The 18,341-nt window shown below is 34.5% G+C and overlaps 1 protein-coding gene across 2 annotated transcripts in view; it reads left to right on the top strand.

Moving 5' to 3' along the window:
- LOC138709508 (gelsolin, cytoplasmic-like) overlaps nt 1-12,629 on the top strand; it is a 154,667-nt gene extending 142,038 nt beyond the window's left edge. For both annotated transcript variants that reach the window (XM_069840327.1, XM_069840326.1), the window contains 3 exons: nt 382-492; nt 3,759-3,884; nt 12,205-12,629. In XM_069840327.1, coding sequence (XP_069696428.1) covers nt 382-492; nt 3,759-3,884; nt 12,205-12,264 — 297 coding nt within the window. In that variant the 3' untranslated portion in view covers nt 12,265-12,629. The remainder of the gene's footprint in view (nt 1-381; nt 493-3,758; nt 3,885-12,204) is intronic.
- The last annotated feature ends 5,712 nt before the right edge of the window (nt 12,630-18,341 follow it).

Genomic DNA, 18,341 nt, shown 5'->3' with positions numbered 1-18,341 from the left:
CGATGCAGCACACAACAGGCAGCGAAGTTGAGATGGCGCCAAGACACAGAAGGCTCTAAGGATGGTGTCAAGCAGCACCGAAACAGCTGTAAGCCGCACATGCTTACATAATTAACACGAATAAGATCGCCATTTAATCAATTATTTATCCTTATATTGTTATTTCTAGTACTACCCCTCAGCGTTGTTCTCCTTTCTTACCTCAGGAATTTAACTTCTACTGTCTGCATTTTTTGTAATATTTGTTATTCTCTTTCCTCTCTCTCTCTCTCTGCCCTTCTCTTTCCAAGAAGATGAGAGTATTTTAAACTACAGATACAGATTCTTCATTATAGTTGTACATTATATTGACAGATAGTTAAAGTAATTTTTGTTGTGCAGGATCTTGATGAAGATGATATTATGGTCCTAGACTCTGGAGATGAAATTTATGTTTGGGTTGGAAACAAGGCTTCACAAGAAGAAAGACAGCTGGGAATGAAAATGGCTGAGGTAAAGATTTCACATAATAAAATAGCTATGCATATTTTCCTTTCGTTTGCTATCTTTATTATTTTTGCACTCTTGCAGGTTATTACAAGAAGAACAGTGTATGTTTTATACAAAAAAATATAGCGTATTCCATTAAACTTACAGTTATATCTTTTAATAGCATTTAATAATATTTTATATTTAGATAAAAGTTGATGTAAAAGAAAACACATGAAATATATTAGTATGATTTGAGATTTTTAACAGTGTTAGTCATGTTTTGGGATATCAAATTTTGAAGTTTTGCGATATAGCCTACTGTACATACTGGTACTGTACTCAGAATATTGAAATATATTCTTAATATTAACTTGTAACATTTTAAATTATAATACTTGTTTTATATGAAAATTATCAGTACCCGGTAACTCAGAACAAATTTGAAACTACATTCGAAATTATTGTTATTAAAAACAGCAGGAGAATATTAGATAGGAGCAGAAAAAAATAGTATACTTGAACATTTGACAGAGGTGTTACAAAAAATATTTGCAGTTCAGAAATTGCCTTGCTTAACCCTTAAATTGACAATGTATCCTACAGGATACAACAAGTTAATAGGCTATCTATATATATAATTTGAACTGGTAATGGAAATTACGGGAAAATGGCTGAACGGATTATAATAAATGGCCCCTCATTTTGAAGCTTGGAACCCATAGTTTTTCGGAAAAGTAGTAGTTTTCATTGAAATGTCAATTTTCCTACATAATTTTCCTATTTTCCAAAATCCACCTGTTGTCAGTTTTGAGAACTAATTTTATCGAATCACGGCCGACTTGATTGAATTTCAGAACAAAACACAAACTACAATAAACAATAGGCTATTACAAGAAGGCCATGACCTGCAGGATTGCCGACATATTTAGAACTCAATTCAATTTGTTATTAAAAACTGATTCTGCAGTGTATAACAATTTTCTGAGTACAGCTGTGTATTGGATATTCAAATCTACGAAACTTGAGGTGGTTTGATGACATTATTATCATTATAAATTAAATATTATTATAGTTAATATCATGATGCATCTATTTTTCATTAATTGTACATAATATTGATGCTATATTGATGACATGAAAGTGAAACGTTTTGAGGTTATGTAAGTAAATGTAGAGAATATCTTAATTTAGATCTTCATTTCTATAATTTACTGAGTGGCTGCTATATATAACTACAAAACTTAAGTAAGATAATAATATTGTTATTAAAAATCAAATATTTTTATACTTATTAACCCAGTGGGGTTGGGTCTTTTTCATATACCTAATGGCAGTGTAATGTAGATATTGATAAGTGTCATTGTCTTCAGTATTGGCTCGACAGAGCGCAAAAATTACAGTTTCTAAGGAAAGATCAAAAGGTATTACTTACTGATAAAATAAGAGGCCTAGAAAATTTTGTAGTCTCCAGATCATTTCAGCAAGATCTCTTAGCGGGATAAAATGATTTTACGCTCTACATTTCAAGTTCTACATGCAGCAGCTATACGAAAATGCTATTGTTCGAAAGCTTAGCAAACCTGACATTTTTTTAACTTTCGCCTACAATCCACAATGACCTGAAATAGCTACTGCTATCGTCCTGACATTGATACTTGCGTTTTCGCGTTGAAACTCAAAAACTGAAGTTGGATAGGTTCAAGAAAAAGTATTTGGCCTAAAAAAATCCATTCAGAGGGAGTATGTTTCATTATTATGGAAGCAAATAACTATTAAAAAGACAAGTATTGTTCATTGAAAATAAATCTGAAACATTTTTATTTGAACGTCTAAAGAACTTAATTTGCAGCATTTGCTGCACAAGCCACTAGTATGCTATAATTTTAATAGAAAAATAGGAAAAAAAAATTGGTAGGAAAATTAAAATTTCATAATACTATAATATTGTACAATATATAAAAATATGGGCATTGCGATAGTTGTTTTCTTTACAGTCCGACACGGTTTAATAAACTAGTGTGAGAAATGAAGCTTTGCGAAGTTAAGGGTTAACTGTAAGAAATTGAGAGATCTTTTAGACATAACTCAGGTTAAGTTCACAGTGCAATGTGCTGTATTCGTACAAGAGTGCTGCCATTCAGCAACAAAATAATTCACTGATTGTAAGTGGTAAGCACAATTATTAGCCTCAGGCTGTAGTGCAAACCTTCAAGTCCCTCCTCCATTAAAAAAAAAAAGTTTGTGGTTATGGTCGTATATGTCTTGCAAATAAATATTAATTTTACGTACGATATCTCCTAACCTCGCGTCTTTGTATTTATTAGTGGATACTCTAATTTTTCTTGATTTCGATTTGTTTTCTAATATTTTGACAGTCTTACTAATAAACCGTGTATAGTTTTTATACGAGACTTATGCGGAGTTGAGACAGAAAACGTTACTAATAAACCGTGAATAAGCTATGGACGTATAAACAGGCTGTAACTATACAATGGGAATTGCTTTGCAGTAGTTATATGCGCGAAACCCCTTGTTTAAGCGTTTTATATAGAGAAAAAATGGCCGCCCCTCTAACAGCTGTTCGTATCGACTGTCATTTTATGATGATGTTTACCTTGTAACCACAGAAGAACAAACCAAAGATCATAGACTTATTAGAATAATATTGCTGTAGCTTGTACTCTTTGACCAAAATGTAGTGTGGTAATCGATTAGAGCCAGTTGTACTATCAATATTTAACACGCCACACTAGAGCGCTCTACCGGATGCAGTAGAAAACCTCAGATATTCTTTTGCCTTTCGTAACGAAGTAATGACGAAACTATGACATAGCTGTGTAACAGTTATACTGTTATACACGACGTATGTAGTGATTATTAGTAAGGAATTTACACACGACTTATAAACCAGCTACTCGTTGTATAAGTATAAGACAGTTAAACGTCTGTATATAGAGTTTTTACTAGTAAGACCGTATGTTTAAAATATGATAAAAGTTTATAACTTCATAGTGTTAAGATGTACCATTTATATACAGCTACACTTTGCGTCATTCATTCCCAAATAAAAAAAACGAATATTGAAGATGCTTCGTGAAATGGATGGAAAGTCTAAAATAATGTTATTTCACTGACTTTTGTGATAACTGTTTTGTTACGTCGAATTTTGAATGACAAACTTTTATATAACGTAGCAGAGTATTTCTGTGAATTCACAGATCACCAGCCAAACAATATGGGGGAAACCCTACTGTGAACAATAACTGTATTATTTTATTGTATTGCAGGAATACCTGAAAAGTGACCCCACTGACCGAAGCCATGAACTGACCCTCATCTTCACCCTAAAGCAGGGCGACGAGCCACTCAGCTTCACATCTTTGTTCCCAAGCTGGGACGCCAGCTTGTGGGAGGTACGTGGAGCCTAACAAGCATCACGAATGTCAGCAACTACAATAACTTGTACAGCTTGTTCGTGCTGTAGGAAGCATTAACTCTACCTGCTAACCTATAATAGTACTGATCTTTTAACCTAGAACAAACGGTAGAGAGAAACAGTGCATGTAATGTTAAAGGGTTTTGGATCTTTCAGCTGTCGTTATGGACTTGTGAAGTATGTAGGCCTACATACAGTATTACAAGATTTTAAATTAAAAAATCAGAAGTTCTTTGCTGGAATTATATATGGGTTTCAGATTGTGCTCTCCTATTACATATTACTTTCAATATTTTTAAGTACAGGATGTCCGGGAAAAACCTGATGAAAAAGAAGTAATTATATATCTGAAACTATTACTGTTATTACCTCATTGTTTTCACAGTTAGAAAGAGAAACTCAATAAGTTTTGTTACCTAGCAGCATGTTGCACGCGTACGCATACCATTGCACGAAGAGAAAACGAGAAAAAGTTCGTTCTGCACAACGTATGTTGTCAGTCTTGCTCTGAGAGCTGAGAATGAAGTTGTGCGTGTACCAAGTGAACAGCCGAACAATGTTTACCACAGTAGAGGAAGCAGAATGCGTTTTATGACTGGCTGAATTTAAGTCAGTCAAGCGTGTACAACGTCGTTTCCAAACGGACAAGAGCTCACAGTAACAGGTAACACATACCTGGATATGCTGCGAAATTATGCTGTCCCACAACTACCACCAGAAACAGTGTTTCAACAGAACGGAGGCCCCCACACTATGCTAACCATGTGTGTGCTTTCCTCAATGACATGTTCCCTGACCGTTGGATTAGGAAAGGCGAATCTACACCATGGCCACCACGGTCGCCGGACATGACCCCACTGGATTTCTTTCTGTGGGGTTTCGTGAAAGATAAAATGTATCGCACTCCTGTGACCGATATTGAGAGTTACATGGCCGAATCTACGAAGCAGTAGGACTAGTCACACCGGGATGCTTTCGTGTGTGTGGCAGGAGATTGAGTATTGCCTGGGCATAGCCCGGGCCATAAATGATGCTCATATAGGGGTACATTAAAACTTATCGTATTTCTCTTTGTATCTGTGAAAACATCACGATAATAAATGCAATAGTTTCAGAGATATAGTTATTTCTTTTTCGTCACGTCTTTCCCGGACATCCTGTACTATACCGGTTTTGCATACAAATATTTTGGTGAGAATAATGTGGTGAGAAGTGGGTAATGTCGATCAATGAGTATAAATTAATTCTGTTCATTTTCGTCTTAACAGATGAATATGTGTAGGATATCTAAAAAAAGAAAAAAACTGCCAGAAGCCAGAAATTGTTACAATTTTCCCATAATTCACAAGTAGTGGAGTTTAGGGCTTACACTTACCGATTGTTTTTACTTTCTTTGTGTATATATTTTCTGGACTTGGTAGTTTGTGTTGATTTTAATGTTAGGTATATTACATTCCATTTCTATAGTATTTTAAATTACGATTTGTTACAATATATCGCGTCAATAGTTTTCATGGATTTTTATCCACACACTGTTTATGTATTAGAAAGGTCTGTGGATATTTTTTTCTTACAATTCAAAAAAGCGTTCATCAAAATTAGTAAGACATAAAATTATCTTCAGTAATTACTGTAATATAATATTCCTCAGCTAAATATAACACTGAATAACTTTATGATATCTTTACTGTGATAACTTTTGCAAATTAACTTGGCTGACTAGTTTCGAAGTGGTATCCTTTATTGTCCCAAGCCTAGTCAGTGATTTTAAGTGTTACAAGAGTGTGTCGAACAATGAATATCAAATATAACAACCCTAGTTACATATGTAGGTAATGGAGATTAAGATTTTGGTCTGTTCATTTAAATTATTCCAGCTATTGTATTATATAACATGGCAATTTATTTTGAACAATATTTTGCTAGCATTCTTCATGGGATACAGTCAGATTGTATTGTGTTATATTTATTTACATTCCATGGTATTCGTACATCACTTCACAGTTAGAATTTGGAACATGTGAAACGAAGGAAAAAAGATCTTAATAGTACTACAAAGTCTTAATAATAGTTACACTCTATTTGAATTATATACAGAAGAGTTCTACTATATAGTATAACACAAAATTTTAGTATTAATAATTAATACAACACAGAAATATTCATGAAGCGTTGTTGAATGTCGTGAATTCACCTACAGAATAGAAGGCGTGGGAAATTAGGCACTTCTTTAATTTGACCCTAAATAATCTAATGTTTTGATGAGACTCTTCTATCACGTAGCTTCAGCCAAGCAAGCTGGAGATCTCAACCATAAAACTGATGGAAGATGGCACTAAATTTGAATGGGATAAGATACCAGTGATCGAATGACTTTTATGTTTGATAGAATAAATTTATATTTTATGAAATTAATTGACAAAAATGAAGCAGATCCAAAATCCTCGAAAATGAAATAGAAATTGTCTTCTGCATCTAAGCGTTGCATAAAGGAGTTTAATCAACTCCATAATTTTTTTAATGTAAAGCATATTAATATATGCTTGTTGAACTTCAGATATTTTTGTAAGAATTTTTCAGGAGTTATAACTTCTGTACAGACTTACATTCATTGTCTTGTATAGGCCTAATATAACAAATGGTAAAAAATTTCAACTTTAAAAACAAGTGAACATTCCATCTAGTTTAGTTACATACCGGTATAATATTATTTTTGTAAATATTGTGCATTTTAACAGTGTATGTCTCTTTGAAGCATGTCCTGTGAAAGACATTGTACAACTTGGTAAGAAGCTAACACAAACTGTCGTAGATGAGTGAACTAACACCATGAAGCATGTTTGGATATGTAAAGTACAACGGGCAGAAGGGGCTTGAATCAAACCTGAGCTGGCACGTACTGGTACCTCTTTGGATGGTCACATCTGAAAAGCAGTTTTCTTCATCCACCAAACATCGTCATGTGAGCCAAATTCTGAAAGGTTGTATAGGGTGCGTCAGAAAGAACGGATGGATTTCAAAGGACAAGAAAATTGTAAGGATTCATCAAATCAAAAATTTATTGTTATCAACAGATTCACCAATACATGCAGTTTATTTATGGTATACAACATCATCCATATAATGTCCTTGGCTTTCGATACAGGCATCGAGGCGTTTTCAGAAGTTCGCCGTCACTTTCACAGTCATAGTTGGTGGGATTGCAGCGATTTCTTCACGAATCGCCGTCTTCAGTTCGTCCAGTGTATGTGGTTACTTACGCCTTCAAGTGGTCCCAAAGAAAGAACTCGCAGGGCGCGAGATCTTACCATAACCTCGGACGATTTCAGTGCAATAGCATGTTTGCGGGCTGATCGTTGAGGTGGCCGGACAATCTACTGTCTGTCTCCACATTTGCAAGTGTACACGCGCTCCGTGGTCGTCCAGGTGATTTCTTCTTTAATGTTGAACCTGTGGTACGAAATGAAGCCACCCACCGCAAAATTGTATTCCGAGTTGGAATCCTAGTGTGATGTCCGATGTCGAAATGAGTCCTGAGTGGCGATCACAGACTCTTCATTTTTAAAATATGTCTATGCGATGAAAGCACGTTGTACACCAGACCAACACCATGTTCTCAACTGAAACTGCATTCTCTCGCTGACCCAACAGTCGTGGTCCCCTTCACTCTATCCCTCCCCTCGCTGCGTTTCGATAGTTTGAAATCCATCCGTTCTTTCTGACGCACCCTGTATTAAAACCTTGATACTGGGTCTATGAAGAGTGAAGTACAGTGAAACCTAGATCCACCACCTGTAGTTCCTCTGAAATATGATACACTTAAAAAAGGTCATACAGATAATTTAATCATTTATTTTTCCGTAACTATATATATTTATCAGTGGCGGCTTAAGAGGAGGAAAGAAGGTAACAGGACGAAATGACGACACCTTCTTGAATGAAACATGCTACAAATTAGCCTACATGCACACATGTAAGACCAGGTAGTGTTGGGGTTGGCCTTCCCTTCTGTATAGCAATAATCTGTTCTTGTAAACTGAGTTTCCTAAATTTTCCAAAATATATAATGTTTTCATTTCCATTCATTGTTGAATAATTGCACAAATTAACAATTACAAGGAAATTCACCTTGCAGCATTTTTCGAGCACACTACAGCATCACACGTGTTGGAAGAGACTAGCTACTAACACGTAATCGGAACCGCAGAAATGGAAATGGGAAATAATCTGAGGAAAGCGAGAACACTGCACCCACCCACGTGGCCTGTGTTGCTACATGTACATTTTACAAGTTCAGTTCAACTATATTTACAGTACATTTTACAAGTACAAGTTCTTCTGTTTTGAAGAATATCAGTTCTTGTAAAGTCATACTACCATTATTGTTCAAAGTTGCCGGTGGCCAATTTTTTATGATAGAAATAATGTAGTTTGGGGTACCTACTTTCAATTTCAAATATATTTGTACAAAACTGACAACTTGGCTGTTGCCCTGTCTAGTACACAATGAATGGAAGTGAATTTCAGGGGCCAAAAAGATCTGCGATACTAACGTAGAACTACTTCCTCTTTGTTTTATATAAACCCGACTTTAACTTTCAAATATCCTTGAAAGTTTCAAACCATGAATAGTAGCCTATATAAAGTGCAATGAATAATATTTTTGATTCATAATTTAAAAAAAAAAGTTTATATGGTGTCTTTCATAGCGTTGTGTTAAAACTGTTTTTACTATGCCTCCTCCAAGATGTCTTATAGTCTGGTTGAATGCAAGATCGTTAGATGGCAGCGGTAGCGAGCTTGCTGCACAACCAGTCGGTTTATATTTCCCGCCCATGTGCTGATTCAGAGGAGGATCTCCTCCCTCTCCGTTCATTTACTCGCTTTAAAACTCTGCTTCTTTCTCTGGCCGCTAGTGCGCTGTTGTCTATGTGTGTTAACTGCAGTAGAGGAGGAATGGAGTGCCTTTCCTCCACACAGACAATCTCGCATCTTTCTCGCAGTTTTCTAGCAGCACATGAGCACGCGTCGTTTAAAACTCGATCAACCGAGGTTTTCTTATAGCTGTGAACTTAAATATTATCGAATCTTCCTTGAATTTCAAGGCACATATTTTATTTGGTATTTACTTTCAAAAGAAGAAAAATGTGAGGAGGACATTCCTTCCTTCCCTCCCCCGAGGAACCGCCACTGATATTTATATATATATTACAATTAAGGAAGTTGTTTAAACATGTGACAGACATGTGAAAACAAACATGTATCTGGATTTCAGCAGTTTCCTACCTATGGCAAGGTTTCACTGTATTAATTGCATAGAAAGTTCAAACTCTCTTAGTGGCTTCTTTTTCTGCCTGTACACGTAGCAAACCTTATAATTTAGTGTAATGCGGAACATACAGACGTGGACAAATTATTAGAAAAACTGATGCTTTTTATGGTATAATTTAACAAAATTTGACTTTTCAATTTTGACTGCAGTTGACATTTTTACATATTTCTGAGTACTATAATCATAAAAATGTCAACAGTAGTCTAAATCGAAAAGTCAAATTTTGTAAAAATATGTCACAAAAATCGTACATTTTGCTAATAATTTGTCCACATCTGTAAGTTGCATATGCAACAACAAACATTTCTATAAAATTTATAAAAACATAAGACTGTCTAATTGAGCACAGAATCCTGCATAATTGATGACTCTGATCTACAATATCTAAGTAGATTTTAATCTAGTACTAACTGCATCACCAAGTAAAAATTATCATGGTTATTCTCCCACAATTTCATAAATATATAGGGCATTTTTATAAATGATCAAATGTCTTGACATTTTCACCAGTTTTTTCTTTCATTCTTACATTTTAATATTATTATATAATAATTGATCATGTTGCTTTGAAGGTGTTGTTGCTATGGTGGCAGTGGCTGTGTTTGATAATCTTTGAAGGTTTATTAATTTCAATAACCTCTTTGCTGTAAATCAAAATATACCTATCGTGCTAATAACTTACATACTAATGAAGATTTTTGTATGTTGCATGATGGAAAGCATGCATTTGAAAGCTTCTGCTCGTCAAAGATAGTATGGTAATTGGAATGAGTGTGCTGAACCGATACTAAAAATAAACTTTTGGTTTTCACATTAATTCTATCTTGTGGTGCTTCATTATCATGTCGGAATAGAAGGGAAAGATATTACATTGATTTTTATTATATTATTATAACATTGAACGAGCTTAACTTAGTAGATTTGAATAGTTTCCTTTTATCTCTTTATATTTCCAATATTTTTTAACTTATTATATTTAAAAATGTAAACACAATAACAATGAGACAAAAATAGCTTTAAAAATAATACTTTCTCAGGATCTAAATACTATTTGAAGCTCATTGTTCCAAAAACATGTTTGCTATTTGTCTTTTTTATAATAACTCTGTGTTACTGTAAATGACATCTGCAAAGTTACAGTCACAAATGGTCATATTCTTCTCCCTTACTGTTTTCTATATGAAGATAGTCTTGGAATATTTTGCAGGAGAAAGCTCCTATACATTTGTGAAAACAATGACTTTTAAGAGCCAGAGAAACAATATAGTATGATAAACTTCTCTTCGTTCTTTCTCTCCCATTCCTCCCCACAATTTTTCTCATATCCTCCTCTCTAAGCTTGTCTCTGTCTCGAACTTGTTGTAATCGTCGTCATCATCGACATCAACAGAAAGTTCTAACGCCTGTTCCATCTTCCATAATTCGAAGTGTTATTTATAAGCCACTCTCTCTATGTCTAGGTCATCCATGGTCGCAATTTTGGAAATATATTTTGTCTATATGTTGTAAGTTTTGCCAATTTCTTCTGAAAAAATTGTATTTCTTACATTTTTTCTGTTTTTACTTTTTTTTCCCATAAAATAAGAGTATAATCATTTTATTACTCCCAACTTTTGTGAGAATTTCACTTGTGCGATTTTTATACTTTATTCCCATTTTTTTAGAACTTAGCCTTTGTTGTTGTACATCAGAATTGTTTTCTAAAAATATATATTGTGTGATCTTAATTTCATATTCTAAAAAAATACGCTTTAATATTCCTTTGATTTTTTTATACTTCTTAAATTTTGTGTGATTGTCGTTTTATCTAGCCTATACTTCTATTTAAAATGAGGCCAAGTCTCTTTCATTTAATAGGTTTAATTATATGTAAGTAACAATACAGTTATAAACATATTACAACATTTGTAACTTATGATCCAAATATTTGCAATGCTATTCCACAATATGTAATAGTATGTTAGTAGTACAGGGAAACTAGTTGGCTCTATCAAGTTTATTCAATGTTGCAATAATCGAAACTATTCTCTCTTCATTACTATACACAAAAATCAATTTTGCTAAGCAGTACATTCACAGCATTTCCTACACAAATAGTACGGTATGCATAGTAAGTACTCTAGTATTCACATCATATAATATAGGAATGTTACGATTGCAATTTTACAAAACAAAATATTATACATTTTCAACCTTATTTGGGCTTTAAAAATTTATTCATAGAAATTACAACAGTAACTAATTTTAATTTACCTTCAAGTATTTGAAAGCCATTTTTAATGTCTAGTATTGATATTCTGAATAAAGTTCCTTTATCGGTTGCACAAGCAAAAGAAAAAAACATGTACCGGTAGTTGTCATTAGAGACCTACCAGACCTAAATTGTCAGAAATCAGTTATAGTTCAGTACAAAACTAGAAGCATAAAAAAATTAAGTTGTTAGTCGATTCCTTTGGATGTCAAAAGACAAAGACTTTATGTTTACTATAGAAATTCTTGTCTATCTTGTAATTAAAATGAATAAATTTTTCATTTATTTAGGTTAGCTTCATTATTTTACCTATGATGTTCGTACTAGGTTAAAATTTGAATAAGCGTGAGACTTCATCTTGTAGGACAAATTTCTGGTATGCTATATCAGAATATGAGTTTTGATACAAGATAATTAAAAACTTTAAAATTGCGAAAAAAAAAAAAAAACTATTTCACAAAAGATGTGAGTTAGAACTATGACTATGGTAGTGTTAAATATGTCAGTATTAATCATGAAATGGGATATGTATATTTAGAATACACCAAGTCTTAAATCATCCGCAGTAAATATACTGTGACTTTCTGTACTTACTGCTATATAATTTATATTTTATAATTTAATCATGTAATGATACGTACAATATAGGCCTACATATACTGTAACTTATGTGTTTCTTAATTATCTGGACATGTGAACATTATTATTTTGCAGTCTTTGCCATCCTACAATGATTTGAAGAATCAAGTTGCCGCAAAGAATGCCACCATTTGAAGACTGAAATTATTTTGCTTGTAAGAATATTCATAAACGAGCTTTACAAATATGTCACATAAGTATTTTTTATATTAAATAATTTCATTGCTTCTCATGTGACATCTTACCTCTGCATACACATATTTTCACTGATGAAATAATGTGTTGACAATATGTATCTCAGTAATTATAGTCATGTTTTGTGATCAGGATACTTAATTTACATTAGTTGTGCTTGTAACAGTATATTTTCTATGTTAACCAATATTTTTAAAGTGCACTATGTATTGTTAAAAATCATATACCTATGACTGAAATTAAATATGTATTGTATCAGTGAATTGTAGTCCTCATAAAGACAATATATAATATACATTTTCTTTTATGTGTGTTTCTTTTAAACAGTTTTCATTACAATAATTATAATTGTTACCGGTACACTTTCAAACCAGTTACAACTTGGGGTGGATTTGAGCATATTTGCATGTTTTATTCCTCAGTTGCAAATATACTCTAGCTCCATCTCACTTGACAAATACCTCCAGACGCGCAGCATCTGCTGCTGAATTAGCCGTGAAAAATAAAGTCAATAAATATGCTCATCTTTTAGACAATTATATCTTTGTCCCATTTGCTGTGGAGACCTTCGGTCCTTGGAGTCATGACGCTAAAGTTTTGGTATCTCAAATCGGCCAAATTTTGATCTCCATCACTGGTGATCGTCGTTGCACTACTTATTTGCGTCAACGTTTAAGTATTGTAATTCAACGCGGAAATGCAATGAGCGTTTTGGGTACTCTTCCCGGGTCCAGCCCTTTGGATGAACTCTTTCTCCTGTAAAATTTATTTAGTATTCCGTATGTAAACATTTGTATTTGTGGATGAGAAATAAATATGAAATGCCCTCCACTTGCATCATGACGTGATTCCTTATACTGTGTCATTGCACCAGTCACCACTACGTAACTGGCCAGACAACATCACCTCTCTCCACTACTTCAAACATCTCGTAAGTGGTTTATCATTACATTATTTCTTTCTGATTCACATAGGTCCCTTCATTAAAACTTTCTTATTTTATTTTTGCAGATTTCACTAAGTGCTGCCATATCGTACGTCGTGATGACTGATGCAAATAATATTTTTAACTTGTTACTCTTTTAACTGTCATTTTCTCTGTTTACAAGCTGCACATATGTTTTGCAGGTTTTAATTCTTGACATACTTTTTTTGATTTAATTTTCTAGACCTTTTAGAGGTTCAATTGTTACAAATATTTGATTGTTCTCAAGTCAACTTTTACCTACCTTCTTAGCATTGTTATTTTAATACTCTCACGTCATGTAACTTTATATTTCGCTGTTACTTTTCCATCTATGTATTTATGTGTAAAGCTTAACAACACGCAAGTCATATCTGAAGATGCTATTTTAGTAGCGAAAGCGCTAGTCGCAAATGTTATGTAATCTAATGTAAACTTTTGTATCATGCATTAGATTTAAAGAATAGACAGTTATTGAAGGACCATTTGATATTTATTTCTCATCTACTTGTTAACTTGTCGGACCAACATGCCTTTCAAAAATTTGTATTTGTTATTTAGTTTATATACTGTATTGTTCAAATTGTAAAATTTATTGTTAAACTCATATTTTTAATTTCGGGGAATAGTTTTTTTTATATACAGAGAATATTTTTTTTTTCATTGTACGGAGTATAATATCATATTTTACTATTATATATAATTTTCTTAATTTTGTATACATGGTGTCCAATATGTTCATTTTAAGATCATTTATGTATACTCATATACTTAACGGAGATTCTGACTAATTTATCTCGACATCATATTTTGCTACTATTATATAAATACATTGCAAGTTATTTGTATTTGTATTTATGCTAAGCCATTAGTGCATATTTAGTTATTTTTTTAGCTATCTGGTGTTTAAACTAAGATCAAGAACACGGAAATTTGGGAAAATGGAATACAGAAGAAATGCAGACATTGAATATTTTATTTGTGGCAATCTGACAATATGCAGACACTGCATTGTTGTCAGCGAATCATAGTGACAATTCTGCAGAAATCAACAAAGCACTCCATAATTAAATATACTGCTGACTATGTGCAAATATATACGGTAATGTTAGGGAGTTATGATGGATGGAACTCGCATGTGCATAACATTTTGATAGTTCTTACAAGAATGCTGCAATACAATTGGCGCAGATGTTACAGGAAGTGTTGATAATTAAGACTTTTTGCGTTTGCTAAACTCAAATTTCGCTGTCTGTCAAGAAAAGGCTAATCTAGGCACGATAATGCAACTTCCTGTGTTTTACTTGTCGACGTGGCAAATTTTGTAATTTTCCAACAATATGTTAAGAGTGCATTGTATTTTAGAACAGCTTAGCCGCACGAAAATTATTAAATTTGAGTTAGTTTTTTCAACAATGCCTAACTAAAAATGTGCTAGAAGCATATTGCTTAAATAGTAGGTTAAAGGACACGCAACTTTAACAATTGATGGTGTTTTAATATTCTTATGTATAACAGAAAAAGCATCAATAATAGTAAATTCTTTAGTAGCCTCATCTGAAGAGGATCTTATTATAAAATGGTACAATCAGTAGATCACTAGGCACTCACCTAAACTCTAATCTACGTGAAGATGAATTTTTTGGTCCTACAGAATACATTTCTGTTATGGTAACAATGGTTATTTATTTTATTTTATTTTATTGGGTTATTTTACGACGCTGTATCAACATCTAGGTTATTTAGCGTCTGAATGATATAAAGGTGATAATGCCGGTGAAATGAGTCCGGGGTCCAGCACCGAAAGTTACCCAGCATTTGCTCATATTGGGTTGAGGGAAAACCACGGAAAAAACCTCAACCAGGTAACTTGCCCCGACCGGGATTCGAACCCGGGCCACGTGGTTTCGCGGCCAGACGTGCTGACCGTTACTCCACAGGTGTGGACTAACAATGGTTATTAGAGGAGAAAAATTCGCTCTGGCACTGGGGGTCGAACCCGGGCCCTTGGTTCTACGCACCAAGTGCTCTAACCACTGAGCTATGCCGAAGTTCAATCCACAGCACCGGATCAAATCCCCCTCCTCTAGTGTTTTTTCTCTTTGTGGGCTTACTGCAAGTTTGACATATATGTTGACACATTAAGTCAAATGCCATTATACAAGGAGCACACTCAATTGAGTGACTTGGTGGCCAATTGCACAGTGATATGCACTGTTGGGCAAAGAATCTACGTAAAGATGAATTTTTTGGTCCTACAGAATACATCTGTTATTGTAACAATAGTTATTAGAAGAGAAAAATTCGCTCCGGTGCCAGGGATTGAACCCGAGTCCTTGTAGAATCACAGCCACCAAGTCACTCAATTGAGTGTGCTGCTTGTATAATGGCATTTGACTTAATATCGTCGCCTGAATGCAAGAACTAGGTAACTCGAAATTTGCGTTTTTTAGTTACCTCTTTTATAGCATAGCAAAAATCGCACAAAATGTTGTTGTTGTTTTCTAATGCCAGGCATTTGACAATAAAGTCATTTGACCTCTTGCACTCCAATATTTTTCAAAGATATTATCATGACCAGCCACTGAAGCACAGATTTTGAGATAGTTCAGTCTTCTTGGCTGATGTTATACCGCCAGCATTCCATTGTAAGATGTTTAGTTGATTCTGTACCATTAAAGTAGTCCCCGCCCGGAGATCTGATTGGGAGACTATTTTACCTCCGGATAATTTTACCTTAATGGTACTCATTTCATATTGGAGTGAAAAATGGCAAGTTGTAGCCGATTTAAGTGAACACCATATTTTAACGTTTTGGTGGCTACTTCATTCACACACAACCCCCAGAATGTCTGGAGGACCACACCTGCTGTTGGTCGACGGGTCCATTGGACCTAGCTGGGAGATCTTGTTGATCACCAGCTTTCCTTCCCTAAGCCACTGGAGGACGATTTTAGTGCCATAGCAGGTCAGCACTAGGAACAGAAAAGTAGAAAGAGAGGAAGGAAAGGGAAATGAACCCCTAGGCCTCGAATGCTCTAATACCGTCGGGGTCGAAGAAAGTAAGAGTTCAGTCAGAGGACTGGATAGGAAAGGGTAAAGAGGGAATTAGGTATTGGATAGAGGAAAATTATACCAAATTCAGTCATTAACTCATCAAGCTGACCAGTGCTAATTGATGAGTAGCCCCTCCCTTTAGTTCAGCTTGTAAAATTTATATATATATATTTTTATATATATATATATATATATATATATATATTTTTTTAATATATTTTGATGTACCGAAGTACATATGATATTTCCATGCAGATATTCTGCGTCATCACATGATGAAAGAGTGATGGAACGGAGAAAAATTCTCTCCGGCGCCGGGATTTGAACCCGGGTTTTCAGCTCTACGTGCTGATGCTTTATCCACTAAGCCACGCCGGATACAATCCCGACGCCGTTTAGAATCGTCTCAGATTAAGCTCCATCTCTTGGGTTCCCTCTAGTGGCCGCCCTCTGCACTACGTCATAGATGTCTATGAATGCAGGACCGAAGTCCATACATGTGTTGAGGTGCACTCAGATGAGTGACTGATTGGCCGGGATCCGATGGTATGGGCGCCGTCTTAAATCACAAAGTGATTTATTACGCATATCATATATATATTTTGATGTACCGAAGTACATATGATATTTCCATGCAGATATTCTGCGTCATCACATGATGAAAGAGTGATGGAACGGAGAAAAATTCTCTCCGGCGCCGAGATTTGAACCCGGGTTTTCAGCTCTACGTGCTGATGCTTTATCCACTAAGCTTACGCTTACTAACAGCTGCACCACGGGAAGGTAGAGATGGCACATTGGGTATTTGTCCAGGTTGGTTCCTTAAAGTCTTCAATGGGAAGGATTAATGGCTCTCCCCCCTGTATCCGACAGATACCCTTCTGCAGCCATCGCACAAAATGTAATCCAGGATCTAGGTAACTGATCGAACGATACCAGCGACATCTATTTTCCAATATAACAAATAGGTGAAAGAAAACGATACATATTCCTTAGTGCAATGAATAAGTAAATGGACGATGTCACAAAATATGAAAAATCAAGTTACCTAGTTCTTGCATTCAGGCGACGATATTATATGTCAACATATATGTCGAACTTGAAGTCAGGCCACAAAGGAAAAAAACTCTAGAGGAGGAGAATTCGTTCCGATGCTGTGGATTGAACTTCAGCATAGCTCAGTGGCTAGAGCACTTGGTGCATAGAATCAAGGGGACCCAGGTTCGATCGCCAGTGCCGTAGCGAATTTTTCTCCTCTAATAACCACTAAACTCTAATGCTAATTTACTTGTTAGGTTATTGCTTCTTATAAAAAAAGGAGCAAATTAGCCACAGATTAATACTGAAAGCTAGCCGAAATAAGAAAACGTATTCCTAAACTGAATAAACACAGTGAATAAACACTCAGTGCCTTGGAATGATAAAATCACCAAAATACCAGTAAGATAACAGTGGAAGATATTAACACTTATGGCTCTTTATAAAACGTGGGAATTGAATATCATCTTACGCATATAGACAATTCTGACTTATTAACAGTATCTGTCGTCTCATCTAGCACAATTGAAACAAATTCATATTGCGCTACTTCCTATTTGACAGCATCTATGGGCACAATCATTTTCGAAATACAACCATAGTGTAACAGTGTATTATGCAACTTAGTAATGAAGCCAACCAGCCAAGGTAAGATATGAACTGCATGTATGTGTAGAAGAGAAGGGAGAGGAATGATATCATATTGCGGTTATGATAATTCATACTGCATTAAGTAAAATTATCCAACTATACTAAAATATTTTTAAACTGTCTCTTCAGTATATATATATGAATCATTTCTTGGTCTGTTTACTGACGGATTTAAATTTTATGGACAGAAAATTTCAATACTGATGCCGATAATTTTTTTAAATTCCTCATCAAAGAATAAAATATTAGGCCTACATGGTTGTATTTAAAATTAGATAAAACGTGTAAGCCAAACTTAGAATACCTC

This window comes from Periplaneta americana, chromosome 11, assembly GCF_040183065.1.
Source record: "Periplaneta americana isolate PAMFEO1 chromosome 11, P.americana_PAMFEO1_priV1, whole genome shotgun sequence".
NCBI classification, from domain to species: Eukaryota; Metazoa; Arthropoda; class Insecta; order Blattodea; family Blattidae; genus Periplaneta; species Periplaneta americana.
The sequence above is the reverse complement of the archived record's forward strand: the minus strand, read 5'-3'. Positions and strand labels throughout refer to the sequence as shown.